The following is a 16814-nucleotide window of genomic DNA, read 5'->3' as shown; positions in this document are numbered from 1 at the left end:
TACACCGATTTGGCACTTTTAGTAAGAAAGGAGGAAGAACATATTTATAACCATTCTAGTCGTTATACTTTGTGGTTCTAAAACTATTTGCCATGGTCCACAGACATTAGTACAAACTTGGACAAGTAATATAAACCTTTAAGGTGTTTACTAACTTATAAAATGATGTAATTCCTTCATCACTGGTTAATAGTAAAGTTAAAATGGGGTGTATTTCTAGCACTTAACACAACACCTGACCTATAGGAAGCTCTTAAAGGAAGCTCATATCTAATTTACAACATCACTCCAGTTAATATTAGTGAAGAGGACGGGCCATGGCTAATATTTTTTAACACATATGTTTTCTATGTCACTAATATTGCTATTTTATTATTTTTAAAATTATCTGTTGACACCTTTACAGGTTATCTTTGTGATCCAGGATGATGTTTTATTTCCTGGACCACAACTGATTTTATTCTTTTTATGTAGTACCTTTTAAATTGGGAAATCTCTGCTGTCCTAGAACAAGACCCCACCTCTCCCTGCCTCATGTAATTAGCCTTTTTCTTTTTACTGATTATTTTTTTGGCAATAGAAAGTAAATTTCACATCAACAGAAAGACAGGAAAAGTCCTTATTTATTGAAATGAAATGGAGGACTTCATGGATGGACTACTCATCAGCTGCTCTGCTTTGGAGGTTATTTTGACATGGTAGATGGAATTATTTTTCTGTATTCCAATCTCTGGCTTCTCTTTGATTTCAGCAGGAACAAGGGGCAAGAGCTATACAGCAGTCACTACTTATCGGCAGTTTCCCTTTCTGTAGTTTCAATTCCTTACAATCCTGGTGTGAAAATATTTAATGCAAATAACAGGAAATAGTAATTCATAAGTATAAGTTACTTGCCATTCTGAGTGGCATGATGACTTCTCACACTGTCCCACTATTTTTCACCTAAGACGAGAATCATCCCTTGGCTCAGTGTATTCACCTCACTTCGCATCATGTGGGCACTGTATCATCTCACATCATCACTAGGAGGAGGGAGCGTGCAACACAATATGATATCCTGAGAAGAATATCACATATTTTTATTATAGGAAATTATTATAATTATCCTATTTTATTAATGGTGTTATTGCTTATCTTGCCAAATTTATGAATTAAACTTTATTATAAATGTGTATATACAATAAAAACATCATATATAATATGATTCAGTATTATCCAGTTTCCCAGGCAGGGATGAGTATCTTGTTCCATGTGGACAAGAGGGGACTGTATTGGGAAGAGCTTAGCCTGACTAGACCTCACACAAGGTTTTAGTTTGGCTCTGCTTATTATAGTAACATCATTTCTTTGGACTTAGTTTCCTCTTAAACATAAGGGTACTGATCTCAAATTTAATGACTAGCTCTTGTTTGTTTGTATATTTTCTGTTGCCCTAACATTTTAAAGGAATAAGGGGAGTTACCATCGAATTAACATGGTAATTACACCATCTTTTTATAATTCCTCTATACCTGGAAACTGGTAGCTTCCTTGAGTACTTTAGTTGCATGTTATAAGGTTTTGGAGGGAAACTAATGCTTTTTTGGTGGACTGATACATTAAGATTCTTATGACATTTAAATTCACTGACCCACCCATGTTTATTCACATGGTCCTAGTGAGCACACGCACTCTGGGATACCGGGTTTGTTAATATGCTCTTTCAAAAGAGTTGACCATAAGTATTTCATAAAGGTTTTATAAAAGAACAGATATTTCTAGTGTTTCAAAGAAGAGAAGATTGTGAGGAAATGTATATAAGGAGGATAAACTACAGGGTTCTTTTCTTAAAATCAAAAATCAAAATTTCTTCTTAGACTGTCAATTATATTTTATCATCATTGAGGAAAGACTATGAAAAAAGGGTCCATAGTAACATAGAATGATGACAAAATAGATATCATTGTTTTAATATGAAAAACTGTGAAGTATTAAACAAAAAATAAAATAATAAAAATTATGTAGTATGATACAAATTAGACAGTTAATTTCTTAGAGATACATATGTTTATTTTGAATACATTATTTTTATGATTTTTATTACATAATTTCTGGATTTCCATTCTAGAATCCAAAACATTCTTAGGTAAAATTCATATGTACTTGTATAGATATATATTTAGCTAACTTCCAAGAAGGGAAATTGTAAAGATAAGAAAATAATATATTTTCCATTTAGAGAAATAATCTTTTTTTAAAAAAGATAAAATCAAATTAAATCTCTAATTTTGTATTGTTATTAAATATAATAAATTTCATATTTCCAGGTGTTAAGCCTACTGTTCCAAAAACAACCCCAGTTTCAAGCAATCCAGGTCCTGTAACTCTTTATTCTATTCATATTGTTAATAATGTCATAAGGTGATGCGTAAAAATGAATGTATTGTGGGGAAACAGATGGCTTTTGGTGGACAAATAAATTAAGATTGCATGTGAAGTTTACATTCATCGACCCACCCGTGTTTACTCACATGGTCCTCATGAGAATATGCACTGTGGGATACAGGGTTTGTTGATCTGCTCTTTTAAATGAGCTAACTATAATTTTATCATAAAAGATTTATAAAACACTGATATTTCTACTGTTTCAACAAAGAGAGAATTGTGAGGATATGTTTATAAAACAATAAACTACAGGGATCTTTTCTTAATTATCAAAAATTAAAATTCCTCAGGTGACTGTCAAATATCTTTTATCGGTTAGAGAAAACTAAACAAAAAGAATCCGTAGTACCATGTAATGATGATAAGGTAGATATAATTGTTCTAGTGTGGAAAACAGTGAAATACTAAGCAGAAAACAAAAGGAAAGAAACATGTAGTATGATACAAATTGGACAGTTAATTTCTTAGAGATGCATATGTTTATGTTGAATACATTATTTTAATGATTTTTATTACTTAATTTCTGGATTTTCATTCTAGAATGCAAAACATTCTTATGCAAAATTCATATGTACTTGTATAGATATATATTTAGCTAACTTCCCAGAAGAGAAAATGTAAAGATAAGAAAATAATGTATTTTCCATTTAGAGAAATAATCTTTTTTAAAAAAGATAAATCAAATTAAATCTCTAATTTTGTATTGTTATTAAATGTAATCAATTCCATGTTTCCAGGTGTTATGCCTACTGTTCCAGAAATAACTCCAGTTTCAAGCAAACCAGGTCCAGTAACTCTTTATTCTATTCATATTGTTAATAATGTCATAAGGTGATGGGTAAAAATGAATGTTTTGTGGGGAGCAGGTGGCTTTTGGTGGACAGATGCATTAAGATTGCATGTGAAGTTTACATTCATCGACCCACCCGTGTATACTCACAAGGTCCTCATGAGCATACGCACTGTGGGATACCGGGTTTGTTGATCTGCTCTTTTAAATGAGTTAACCATAACTGTATCATAAAGGATTTATAAAACACTGATACTTCTAGTGTTTCAATGAAGAGAGAATTGTGAGGATATGTTTATAAAAACAATAAACTATAGGAATCTTTTCTTAATATCAAAAATTAAAATTCCTCAGGTGACTGTCAAATATCTTTTATCGGTTAGAGAAAACTAAACAAAAAGAATCCGTAGTACCATATAATGATGATAAGGTAGATATAATTGTTCTAGTGTGGGAAACAGTGAAATACTAAGCAGAAAACAAAAGGAAAGAAACATGTAGTATGATACAAATTGGACAGTTAATTTCTTAGAGATATATATGTTTATGTTGAATACATTATTTTAATAATTTTTATTACTTAATTTCTGGATTTACATTCTAGAATCCTAAACATTCTAATGCAAAATTCATATGTACTTGTATAGATATATATTTAGCTAACTTCCCAGAAGAGAAATTGTAAAGGTAAGAAAATAATGTATTTTCCATTTAGAGAAATAATCTTTTCTTAAAAAGATAAATCAAATTAAATCTCTTATTTTGTATTGTTATTAAATGTAATAAATTCCATGTTTCCAGGTGTTATGCCTACTGTTCCAGAAATAACTCCAGTTTCAAGCAAACCAGGTCCAGCAACTCTTTATTCTATTCATATTGCTAATAATGTCATAAGGTGATGCGTAAAAATGAATGTTTTGTGGGGAAACAGATGGCTTTTGGTGGACAGATACATTAAGATCGCATGTGAAGTTTACATTCATCGACCCACCCGTGTTTACTCACAGGGTCCTCATGAGCATATGCACTGTGGGATACCGGGTTTGTTGATCTGCTCTTTTAAATGAGTTAACCATAACTGTATCATAAAGGATTTATAAAACACTGATACTTCCTTCTAGTGTTTCAAAGAAGAGAGAATTGTGAGGAAATGTTTATAAAAACAATAAACTACAGGGATCTTTTCTTAATTATCAAAAATTAAAATTCCTCTAGTGACTGTCAAATATCTTTTATCGGTTAGACAAAACCAAACAAAAAGAATCCATAGTACCATGTAATGATGATAAGGTAGATATAATTGTTCTAGTGTGGAAAACAGTGAAATACTAAGCAGAAAACCAAAGGATTAAAAATATGTAGCATGATACAAATTGGACAGTTAATTTCTTAGAAATACATATGTTCATTTTGAAATCATTATTTTTATGATTTTTATTACTTAATTTCTGGATTTCCATTCTAGAATACAAAACAGTCTTATGCAAAATCCATATGTACTTGTATAGATATATATTTATATTTAGGGTAACTCCCAGAAGAGGAATTGTAAAGATAGGGAAGCATGTGTATTTTTCATTTACAGAAATAATTAAACTTTTTTAAAAGGTAAAAATCAAATTAAATCCCTAATTTTGTATTGTTGGTAAATGGAATCAATTTCATGTTTCCAGGTGTCAAGCCTACTGTTCCAAAAAGAACTAAACCAGGTCCAGTAACTCTTTATCCTATTCATATTGTTAATAACTTCATAAGGTGATGAAAGTAATTTTATGTATAAATTAGCACTTATTTAATTATAAATGAAGTTAAACTTGTTTTGGCCCACTTTTATTTATTCTTGTTCTTCACTCATTTTTTAATTAGGTTTCTAAAATGTTTTTTCGTTGATTTGATAGAATTCATTAAAATTTCAAAACCCTTTTAATATGAAGTGAACATTGTAACTAGTTTTCATTGCCTTATATTTTAGTGAGTATAATTTTAAGAGTTTATATGTTTGGATATAATTTATATAATTTTAATTATGTAAATAGTGCACAAAGATAAATTCATAAAAATTAAAACATTACAAAAATATACAGAGCAAAATATTGTCTTTTTCTCTAATTCATTATCTGAGTTAATCTCTTAATAGTAGCTCTGGCTGGTAGGCTCAGTGGATAGAGTGTTGGCCTGGCATATGGATGTCCAAGGTTCAATTCCCTGTTAGGGTACACAAGAGAAGATACTATGCCCTTCTCTTCCCCTCCCTCTCCCTCTTTTCCCCCCTCCCTCTTCCTCTTCTTTTTTTCTCTTCCTCTTCCTGTCCTGCAACCAGTGGCTCACTTGGTTCAAGCATGGACCCTCAGTGCTGAGGATAGTTGGATGATTCCAGCATTGGCCTTAGGTGCTAAAAATAGCTCAGTAATAAAGCATCAGCCCCAGACAAGAATTGATGAGAATTGATGGGATCCCAGTAGGAGTGTATATGGGAGTTCATCACACAATTTCCCCTCCTCTCACTTAAAAAAATCACTTAATAGTTTAGGTGTCTTTTTATCTGCTTCTGTACATTAATATTCTTGTATGTGTATACATACACATATTTCAGTGTTCTTTTTTGTTGTTGGTAACCAAAAATGGAATCATGCTCTTCATATTTTTCTAAACTCTCATATTTTACATTTACTATCTATCTTATATTGGGATTATACTTACATTTATTCCCACATTTTTTTCCTTTTTTTTTTTTTTTTTTTTTTTTTTGTATTTTTCCGAAGTTGGAAACGGGGAGGCAGCCAGACAGACCCCCGCATACACCCTAATGGGTTCCACCTGGCACGCCCACCAGAGGGGTGAAGCTCTGCCCATCTGGGGCGTAGCTACATTGCAATCAGAGCCACTCTAGCACCCGAGGCAGAGTCCACAGAGCCATCCTCAGCGCCTGAGCCAACTCTGCTCCAGTGGAGCCTTGGCTGCAGGAGGGGAAGAGAGAGACAGAGATGAAGAACAGGGAGGGGTGGAGAAGCAGACGGGCACCTCTCCTGTATGCCCTTCCCGGGACGCCCGCACGCCAGGCCAACGCTCCACCGCTGAACCAACCGGCCAGGGCCTATTCCCACATTTTTAATGATGGCTTCAATATATACCATATTTATTTAACATTTTCTATATGTGACATTTATATGTGCAGAAATTTTACATTAATAGTTAGTTAGATGTATCAGTTTCTCTCTCTAGTGGCTATGTGTGTTCAGTATCTATTGTGAAAATTGGAGTTCATCCCCATGCTAAAATCATATAAAAATTTCAAACATATGTCCTTATTGCATTCTTTTTTTTTTATTTTTTTTTATGTATTTTTCTGAAGCTGGAAAAGGGGAGAGACAGTCAGACAGACTCCCACATGCACCCGACCAGGATCCACCCGGCACGCCCACCAGGGGCGATGCTCTGCCCACTCTAGCGCCTGGGACAGAGGCCAAGGAGCCATCCTCAGCGCCCGGGCCATCTTTGCTCCAATGGAGCCTCGGCTGCAGGAGGGGAAGAGAGAGACAAAGAGGAAGGAGGGGGGGTTGGAGAAGCAAATGGGCGCTTCTCCTATGTGCCCTGGCCGGGAATCGAACCTGGGTCCCCCGCACGCCAGGCCGACACTCTACCCTTGAGCCAACCGGCCAGGGCCCCTTGTTGCATTCTTTGCACTTAAATCATTGTTACATCTGACCTTGGTATATACACTTTTTGTCTCTTCTATCCAACTGCTTGAAGTGCCAGTTTTTATCATACGTTAAATTCATAGGTGTTCTTCTTGTCTCTCTTCCCTTGAACTCTGCCTACACCACATCTTTTATGCTTTCTTGTACTGCTGTGATATGTTTTAATATCTGTCAGAACACTGGTTTTTCAGAAATGTTCAAGCCACTTTCTATGCTAATTTTTACAGATCAACTTTTATTTTATTTTTACCACTTAACCATTTCATGGGCACATGTCAGGGGCATTAAGTACATTCCCACTGTTGTGCAACCATCACTTCTGTACATCCAAAACTAAAACTGAAACTTTATACACATTAAACAACAATTTTTCATCCGCCTTGGCCCCTGCCCAACCCTGACAATTGTTATTTAATTTTCTGGGAATTGACTACCTTAAGAACTTCACAGAACTGCAATCACTTTGGGCTTATTTCATTTAGTGTAAGGCTTTCAAGGTTCATTTACCCTGTAGCATGTATCAGAACTCTATTCCTATTTATGATTGAGTAATATTCCATTGTTTGTATATACCACATTTTTTTATCCATTCACTGATGATAGACACGTGGGTTGTTTCCAATTTTGGCTATTCTGAACATACTTATCTGAATATTGGCATTTGAGGACCTGTTTGAGGCCTGTTTCAATTTGGGGTACACACCCAGGAGTAGAGCTGCAGGGTTACGTGGGTATTCTCTGTTTACTTTTTGAGGAACAGCCACATGGTCTCCATAGCAACTGCATCATTTGACATTTCCATCAGTGATGCAGGAAGTTCCAATTTCCCCACCTCTTTACCAATCCATGTTATTTCTTGTTTTTGATACTAGTCATTCTAATGTATCTCACTGTGATTTTTATTTGCATTGTGGGTTTTTTTGATTAGTGGTCATGTTTCCTGTGCTTCTTGGTGTTTTGTATATCTCCTTTGGGGAAATATCTATTCATGTCCTTTGCACATTTTTGTTTGGGGTTTTTTCCATTACTAAGTTTTAGGAGTTCATTATGCATTTTGGATATTAATTCCTTATCAGATGTATTCTTTGCAGGTGTTTTATTTTATGGATTGCCTTTTCAATCTATTGATAATTGTTTTTAAATTTGGTGAATTCCAATTTATCTGTTTTCCTTTGTCACTTGGGCTTTTGGTGTCACACCCAAGAAATCATTGTCAGATTTATCATCATGAAGCTTGTCCTCTATGTGTTTTTCTAAGAGTGTTATAGTTTTAGCTCTTATTTAGTTCTTTGATTCATTTTGAATTTATTTCTGTATATGATGTAAGATAAGGATCAAACTTCATTGGTTTGTATGTACATATTCAGTATTCCAAGAACCATTTGTTAAAAGACTGGTCTTTCCCAATTTAATGTTCTTTGCACCCTTTCATTCAATCGTTTGACCATATATGTGAAGCTTTATTGGTAAGCTCTGTATTCTATTCCATTGGTGTGTCTGTATTTCTGCTGTACCACTGTGTTTTGATTACTGTAGCTTTTGAGTAAATTTAAATTCAGACAATGTGAGTTTTTTCAACTTTGCTCTTCCATTTTAAGATTGTTTTGGCTATTTCTAGTCCCTGAGATCTCATATGAATTACATATAGATTTTCCTATTTTTGCAAAATGTATATTCAAGATGTTGATGTGGGTTGTGTATAATCTGTAGATTGCTTTGTGTAGTTTAACATCTTTACTATATAAGATCTTCAAATGTATGAACAAAGGATTTCTTTTCATTTATTTATATTATCTTCTGTTTCTTTCAGCAATGTTTTATAGTTTCCAATGTAAGAATCTTACAGGAACTTGGTTAAGTTTTCTTCCTAAGTAGTTTACTCTTTTTGATGCTATTGTAACTAAACTGTGTTTTTCTTTTACACTTTTATTTGATTTGATCATTGTTACTATATAGAAATGCATCTGATTTTTACTTGTCAATTCTGTAGTCTGTAACTTTAATAAAATGTATTTATTAGTTGCAACAGGTGAATGATGTGAGTGCCTGCCTATGAGTATAATCTTTTCAGCTTTGTACTTCAAAACATCATGTCATCTAGAACAGAAATAATTTATTTCTTCTTTCCTAATTTGGATGCTTTTTTTCTTGCTTGATTCTCTAATTGTAACTTTCACTATTATATTGAATAGAAATGGCAAACATGGACATCCTGTCTTGTCCTGATCTTAAGGGAAAAACTTTCAGACTTTCACTTTTAAGCATGATGTTAGCTATGGGATTTTCATAAATGGGCCTTATTATGTTGAAATTTCACTGTATTACAGAATAACCTCTACATCATTTATTAAGCCTTTCTGTATCTTTTAATTGTAAGTAGTATTTCTTTTACTCCATAGGCTATTATTAACAATACACCAATGATAAATTTGCATGCTATACCACAGAATATTGTCACAGGAAATCTTACTGGAGAAGAAGAAGACATGAAATTAAATATAAATTTATAATATTTTATGATAATACTTTAAATGAGAAACATTAACATAATTTATGTAAAGAAAATAAAATTATGTGAGATTCTGTACAAAGGCAAAGATAAAAACTTATTAATTTAGGCCCTGGCCGGTTGGCTCAGCGGTAGAGCGTTGGCCTGGCGTGCGGGGGACCCGGGTTCGATTCCCGGCCAGGGCACACAGGAGAAGCGCCTATTTGCTTCTCCACCCCCCACCCCCTCCTTCCTCTCTGTCTCTCTCTTCCCTTCCCGCAGCCAAGGCTCCATTGGAGGAAAGATGACCCGGGCGCTGGGGATGGCTCCTTGGCCTCTGTCCCAGGCGCTAGAGTGGCTCTGGTCACTGCAGAACGACACCCCGGAGGGGCAGAGCATCGCCCCCTGGTGGGCAGAGCGTCGCCCCTGGTGGGCGTGCCGGGTGGATCCCGATCGGGCGCATGCGGGAGTCTGTCTGACTGTCTCTCCCCGTTTCCAGCTTCAGAAAAATACAAAAAAAAAAAAAAAAAGCTTATTAATTTAGGGATCTATAAGCTTTACTATTTTTTACTTCTTTTTAACATTATTTCTATTTTTTTCTTCTTTTTAGGATATTACAAATCATCAGCTGAACGATTTGAGAATTTAGGTAAAGATATAGAAATTATTTTGGTTTTTATACCCCTCCCTGATGAGACCTTAGAGTTCTAAGTGGAAATATCATATTTCAATTTTTCGTACTTAGATAAACAACCTGTCACAAATGTGATAATGGCATGTATGCTTATTTTATGAGTACAGATAACATGACATATATAAGCAGAAGTAGGACTGGACACATGTAGATAATACAGTTTTTAAGGGTGCCTCAAATGAGAATTCCTAATAGGATGAAGTGGCTTTCTCAATTGCTGTGTTTATATGGAGGTTATAATACATAAAACTGCTTTGCAGGTGACAGTGTTATTTTGTGTTGGCAACTTGTAAATCAAGTTTTTCTATTCATTTATTATATACACATAAATTGGGTTAGTTTTTGTCTTAAAAAGGCTGGTGGAGCACACTTTATGTAGGCTCACAAGGTTCACACAATATATACTAAAGGAAATGATAGAGTATAGTTGTGATAGTTGAATGAAATACAAGGATGTTTGATGAGTAAATAATGAAAAATATGTAGTACTTTTATTTACAGTAGACCACTTTAGTAAGGTTAATCTTTTTATAAAATACACCTTAGGCCTCTTATATTTTCTCTCTGAACACTGTGGTTAAACTGTCATTGTGCCAGTAAATATGAAGTCATGTTGAGACAATAAACATCTGATAATTATTTTGTAAAAGAAAACAATCAGAAGGAATCATAACATTGTATGTTTTGACTTGTAGAAATATAATAAAAATTATAGCAGCTTAGAAGCAGAGATAATACTAACTGACATTTCTAAGAATTAAGATTTCGTGGTATTATTTATGGCTCTCTGGATAGTCAGAAATGCATACTTAAGTTTCTATGTGTAATTTATCCATGTACCCTGGTGTTTCATTTGCATTCTTAGAATGTTCTTGGTATTGGAAATTAAGACTGTGTCTTAATTTGGGGGTGGCATGCATGAAGAAGGATTGATGATGCGATAACACATTGTTTATGACATTGCAAAATGTGTCTATGTAAACAATTAACAGAACTTCATTTACAACTTAGTCCACAGATTCACTTTAAGGGAACAATATAAATGAAATTGCTAACAAATCATAAGAATGATAGACTGAATACTAAATGCATTATAATAAGATAACACATTCTTAAAATGATTTTCCTCTAATCTAATGAATTCTAATTTTTATAATAATTTTTAAAATATTTCTAATTTTTATAACCTGATGTGATGACTGAACACAAAACCTTGACAAGTGAGGCTCCTATTAAGCATTTCACAAGTTAGACTCTAAGCCTGGAATCAGATGAGAAGGGTTCTGGGATCAAAATGAGCTGGAATCACTAGCAGTCACACGAAACTAGATTGATAAACATTTTCTTTGCTGTAGTTTATAGATGATCTGATCAAAATTAAAGTAAATCTTCTCTCCAGACATGCACATGTGCTCAATTTTTCAAACTGATTTTTTTTCCTCAGGTGGCCAACTCACAGCTTTGACTGTTCATATGGTACGTAGTGTCCCGAACGTGATTGATACTTAAATCAAAGTATTAATGTGAAAAAGTACATTTTTAATGAGTTGATTAGTTTCTATATTTTTTATAGCTTGAAATTAAGTAAACTAGTCTAGAAATACCAGACCTTTGTATGATATTCAACCTTGTATTGGTGATTATGTATTTATTTATATTCTATATGTCCACTTAGTAACAAATCCTAAATAACATTTTTTTTCAAGGTGATTGGTGATATGAGATTGCATCCCAAATATGTTTTGAGTAATATTCTAAATTAAGCAAGAACTCTTCTCTGGCTTATTGAAGATTCTTTTTTTTTTTTTTTTACAAAGACAGAGAAAGATTCAGACAGTGGGATAGATAGGGACAGACAGACAGGAATGGAGAGAGATGAGAAGCATCACTATCAGGTTTCTGTTGTGACACCTTAGTTGTTCATTGATTGCTATCTCGAATGTGCCTTGACCGCACATCAGACTGAGTAAACCCTTGCTCAAGCTATCAACCTTGGGTCCAAGCTGGTGAGCTTTTCTGCTCAAGTTAGATGAGCCTGCGCTCAAGCTGGCGACCTTGGGGTCTCAAACCTGGGTTCTCCGCATCCCAGTCTGGTGCTCTATCCACTGTGTCCCCGCCTGATCAGGCCTGAAGGTTCTTTAAGTGATTCCAGGGAATGGCATTTAGACAGTGAAGTATCTAGATGGAATATAAATGTATATGTGCTTAAATAAAATAGTATTCCTGGACACTGAAATGTAATCAATATTAGTTTCTTCTGCTAGATTTTGAAACTAGGTAATTATATTTTAGAGTAGTATGTCATTTGTTTTCTGCTTTCTTGTAGTTCCTGGCATTGCAGTAGTTGGAACCTGTGTGTACAAATGTCTTCATGTCATGAAGAATGTATTAATTAAACATGTTTCTTGAACATATTGGTGGTTTTCCTTCTTGACATACTTTCATGCAGATTTTGTTTGCATTCTATATCGTGTTGTTAAAAACTGTGCCTGTGTGAGTGTGCTGTCAGAATTGCATTTCCTTACTAAAAATATTTTCACCTACTTTTACTATCAATATAACAAGAGCAATCTGTGCAGAGTTGCTTTAACTATTACGACTGTAAGAAAACTTTCTGTGGGGTTTGAGGTTAAGCTCTTCAGAATATTATGGATCATTATGGGGCCTTTCTCACCCCAGGTATATCCTGTTTTTACAGCGCATTGGTGTCCGGGACTAAATTTAAAATTGTTCACTGTGGAGACTTTGACAATTCTATTCACTGTCATTTTTAGAAGAAAGCCATGTTTGAATAACTCAAGTGGCTGTAAGATACAATATAGGTGTCTTGCTCAAAAACACAATATGATTTTTTTTGTTGTTGTTTAGACTTGTTATTTATAATGTCATACTAGAGAATTAAAAGCAACACTCTTTGATATTCTTCTTACATTCTATTAATTTACTGTGTTAAACTTAAAGTTGCTGCAATGGGCCAATTACCAGGTACTTCATTAACTTCATCTGCCTTCTTAATCTATAAAAATGGAAAAGGGAGAATTTAGGGTAGAAAAATGTACAAATATATATCTCGTAAGGAGAATAAGATTTGTAAATATCACACTTAAATTTTAATAAAATAGTTTACAATGTAATAAAAGATTTAAAATAAATCTGGAGCATAGACCAAGAATAAAATATTGGATTGCCAGCAATTTGTTTTTGCTTGTCATTTTGGAGATAGCTTCAAAATAAAATTAATATTTTTAAGATGTTTTATATTTTTGGTTTTATAATATATTATTCTTTTATAATAATTTTTGGGTTTGGGCTATGTAATAAAAGTACACTTTTCACTTATAAAAAGCTCAAACTTTTTTTAATGATGACATCAGATCATTTCCAATAACATGAATGGACCTTGATAACTGTATACGGAGTGAAATAAGTAAATCAGAAAAAACTAAGAACTATATGAATCCATACATAGATGGGACATAAAAATAAGACTCAGAGACATAGACAAGAATGTGATGGTGGCCCTGGCCGGTTGGCTCAGTGGTAGAGCATCGGCCTGGCGTGCGGGGGACCCGGGTTCGATTCCCGGCCAGGGCACATAGGAGAAGCGCCAAATTGCTTCTCCACCACCCCCTCCTTCCTCTCTGTCTCTCTCTTCCCCTCCCACAGCCAACGCTCCATTGGAGCAAAGATGGCCCGGGCGCTGGGGATGGCTCCTTGGCCTCTGCCCCAGGCGCTAGAGTGGCTCTGGTCGCGGCAGAGCGACCCCCGGGAGGGGCAGAGCATAACCCCCTGGTGAGCAGAGCGTCACCCCTGGTGGGCGTGCCAGGTGGATCCCGGTCGGGTGCATGCGGGAGTGTGTCTGACTGTCTCTACCCGTTTCCAGCTTCAGGGAAAAAAAAATACAAAAAAAAAAAAAGAATGTGATGGTAACAGAGTGCAGTGTAGGGGTGGATGGAGTGAGGAAGGAAAGAGAGGGTTTGGGGGAGGAGGGGCACAAAGAAAACCAGATAGAACGTGACGGAAGACAATTTTACTTTGGATGAGCGGTATGCAGCATAATCAAATGTCAAAATAATCAAGGGATGTCTTCTCTCAACATATGTACCCTGATTTATCAATGTCACTGCATTAAACTTAATAATAATAATAATAAATCAAACTTTTTGTATATTATTATCTTTTAAATATTCACAATTCCTTCACTTGAATCTTAAATCTTATATTGTAGAATACACAATATACATATTACTCTATTTGTAGTACAATATATTTTTAAAATAACATATACACAGTTGTCTCAGCAGGAAATTATCTTGGTGGATTATTTTTACAATTCCTAAAGGTTCAGGAAAAAATAACTTCTAAAGAAAGCAAAACAAAATAACTTTGTGTTTCTCACTTTCTTTCCTTAAAACATCATTGTGTACTCAGATGAGCCCGGGCGCACCAAGTTGAGCATAGGGTCACTGACATGAGCGTGGGATCATAGGCATGATTACATGATCTCTTGCTTGAGCCCAAAGGTCATTGGCTAGAAGCACAAGGTGCAACATTGAGCCCAAGATCTCAGGATTGAGCAAGAGATCACGAGCTTCGCTGGAGCCCCTGGTCAAGGCACATATGAGAAAGCAATCAATGAACAACTAAAGCGCTGCAACTACTAGTTGATGCTTCTCATCTCTTTCCCTTCCCCTTCCTCTGCTTCTCTGTTTCTTTCTCTTTCTCTCTCTCTCTCTCACACACACACACACAAATTAGTGCATCAAAATACTTATAAGTTTTTTAATACAAGTTTAAATCAAACACTCTAGCTATGCTGAAACTCTTGCTATCAATTTAATGAATGCTGAAGTTAATGTAAAGTAACCATGATTAGAAAGTCAGTTTTAGGCCTGACCAGAGAATTTGATTGCTTATGGTATCATTCCGAAGCACAGAAATTGCTGGTTCAATCCCTAGTCAGGCCATATCCAGGAAAAATATTCCTGTTTCTCTCTGGCTCTCTAAATTTCTCTCTCTAAAACCAATAAAATAAAACATTAAAAAAAAGAAATTCCATTTTATATCATCATTGTCTTCAAATAGAGCCATTGTTTAATAAAATAAATGTTTCTTTAAATTTATATTAATGCTTACTTATCTCCTTTGTTGATTGTATTGCTATATAAAAAAGTATCTGTAGAAAAAGATTGCACTACTACAGGAAATAAAATAAATGGACTTCAAAATACAAGAAAATATAAGGGTCTTGAAGAATTCCAGGATATGCCTAATTATTACGTCAGGCCCACAATAGTCCTCAGGCAGTTGCTCTAGTACAAGTGCAGTCCTTGCCAGGGTGGTTCACAGTGCTGCCCCCAAGTGATGAGATTCAAGTAATTTAACAAGCAGTTCTCTGCCCTAATATCAAGCATCATCGACGGTGCGATTTATCCTGAACCATCTTTTCACTGTAGGAGGGAATTAAAATGTGTATTCCATCAAAGGTATAATGAGTTTCATGAAATGAATTAATAAGTATTACAAGCATACTTCTATAAGATTTTTCCACCTATGGATGAAATGAACATTACTAGGGCTGCTTAGAATACACTGTTGTTCAGATGAAAGTTTAAAAAGAGTAAGGAGTGTAAATTTGTGATTTCCACATTAGGCAGCTGAGGTTCCCATCTTAGAACCCTGATTACAAGTGCTATTTTAACCGGTTCACTGAACTCAACAAATTTTAGGTATCCCTACTGCCAAAGCCATGAGAACTGGCTGAATACCACAACTGTTAACCCTTTCCCCCCCAAAGAGAAATATTCAAATATCCAAATGTAACACATAGTTCTGACACTGGGTGGGTATCCCAGAAGTATTTGCTGTGACAAGCACAATGACTGGCACTGTTAGTTTTAGTCTGTCTGTTACGGCCTGTTTACTGAGAAATTTTGACTTCCTAAACTAAAAATATTATCAGAAAATTGTTTTACAGTAAAGAGGGTAAAAATGTTTTCTAAAAATATTGTTTCGGGGACCTGAGGATGGCAGCAGAATAGGCGGACACACAGAAGCCCAGCTCTCATCAACAAACTGGCATTCAAATCAATTTAGGAAAAATCAGCGTGAAAAACCAACTTTGGACTACAAGAACAGCTCTCAAAAACCAAGGAGCAAATAAGAAGCCATAACAAACCTGGCAGGGAGCACCTAAATCTCCCCTGCATACAGTAAAGAAATGAGGGGTGAGGCGGAGGGCCCAGAGGGGATCTCACTCCAGGGAAAAGAGCAGAAAATACTGCTCACAGCCAACTGCCTGGCGACCAGGGAGCAAGGTGTGTTGAAAAACCAGTTTATCTCCCAAGTGGAAAGAAGAGAGAGAGGGACAGACTGTGAGGGGCTAAGGAATGCAGGAGATGACCTAAAAGACTGACTGATTCATGCTGGAAGCGGCCATATCTGTGGGAGGGAATGATCCTTCCACAAAACAGTACTGAATTGCTTCCAGATAAGAGATTTCCAGACATCTCTCCAGCACCAATCAGTGCAAAAAGACACAGCTGAAGCATGACCAGTGGTGGTGCAATGGATAAAGCGTCAACCTGGAATGCTGAGGTCGCCGGTTCAAAACCCTGACCTTGCCTGGTCAAGGCACATATTAGAGTTAATGCTTTCTGCTCCTCCCTCCCCTTTATCTCTTTCTCTCTCTTTCCCTCACTCTCTCTCCTCTCTAAAATA

At 35.3% G+C, this 16814-nt stretch overlaps 1 protein-coding gene across 1 annotated transcript in view; it reads left to right on the top strand.

The window, feature by feature from the left end:
* LOC136392017 (membrane cofactor protein-like) overlaps window positions 1-16814 on the top strand; it is a 284107-nt gene that overhangs the window by 128490 nt on the left and 138803 nt on the right. Inside the window, exon 8 of the mRNA XM_066364008.1 lies at window positions 2307-2354. Coding sequence (XP_066220105.1) covers window positions 2307-2354 — 48 coding nt within the window. The remainder of the gene's footprint in view (window positions 1-2306; window positions 2355-16814) is intronic.

This window comes from Saccopteryx leptura, chromosome 2 (assembly GCF_036850995.1).
Source record: "Saccopteryx leptura isolate mSacLep1 chromosome 2, mSacLep1_pri_phased_curated, whole genome shotgun sequence".
Taxonomy (NCBI): Eukaryota; Metazoa; Chordata; class Mammalia; order Chiroptera; family Emballonuridae; genus Saccopteryx; species Saccopteryx leptura.
This window is presented reverse-complemented; position numbering and strand designations above follow the sequence as displayed.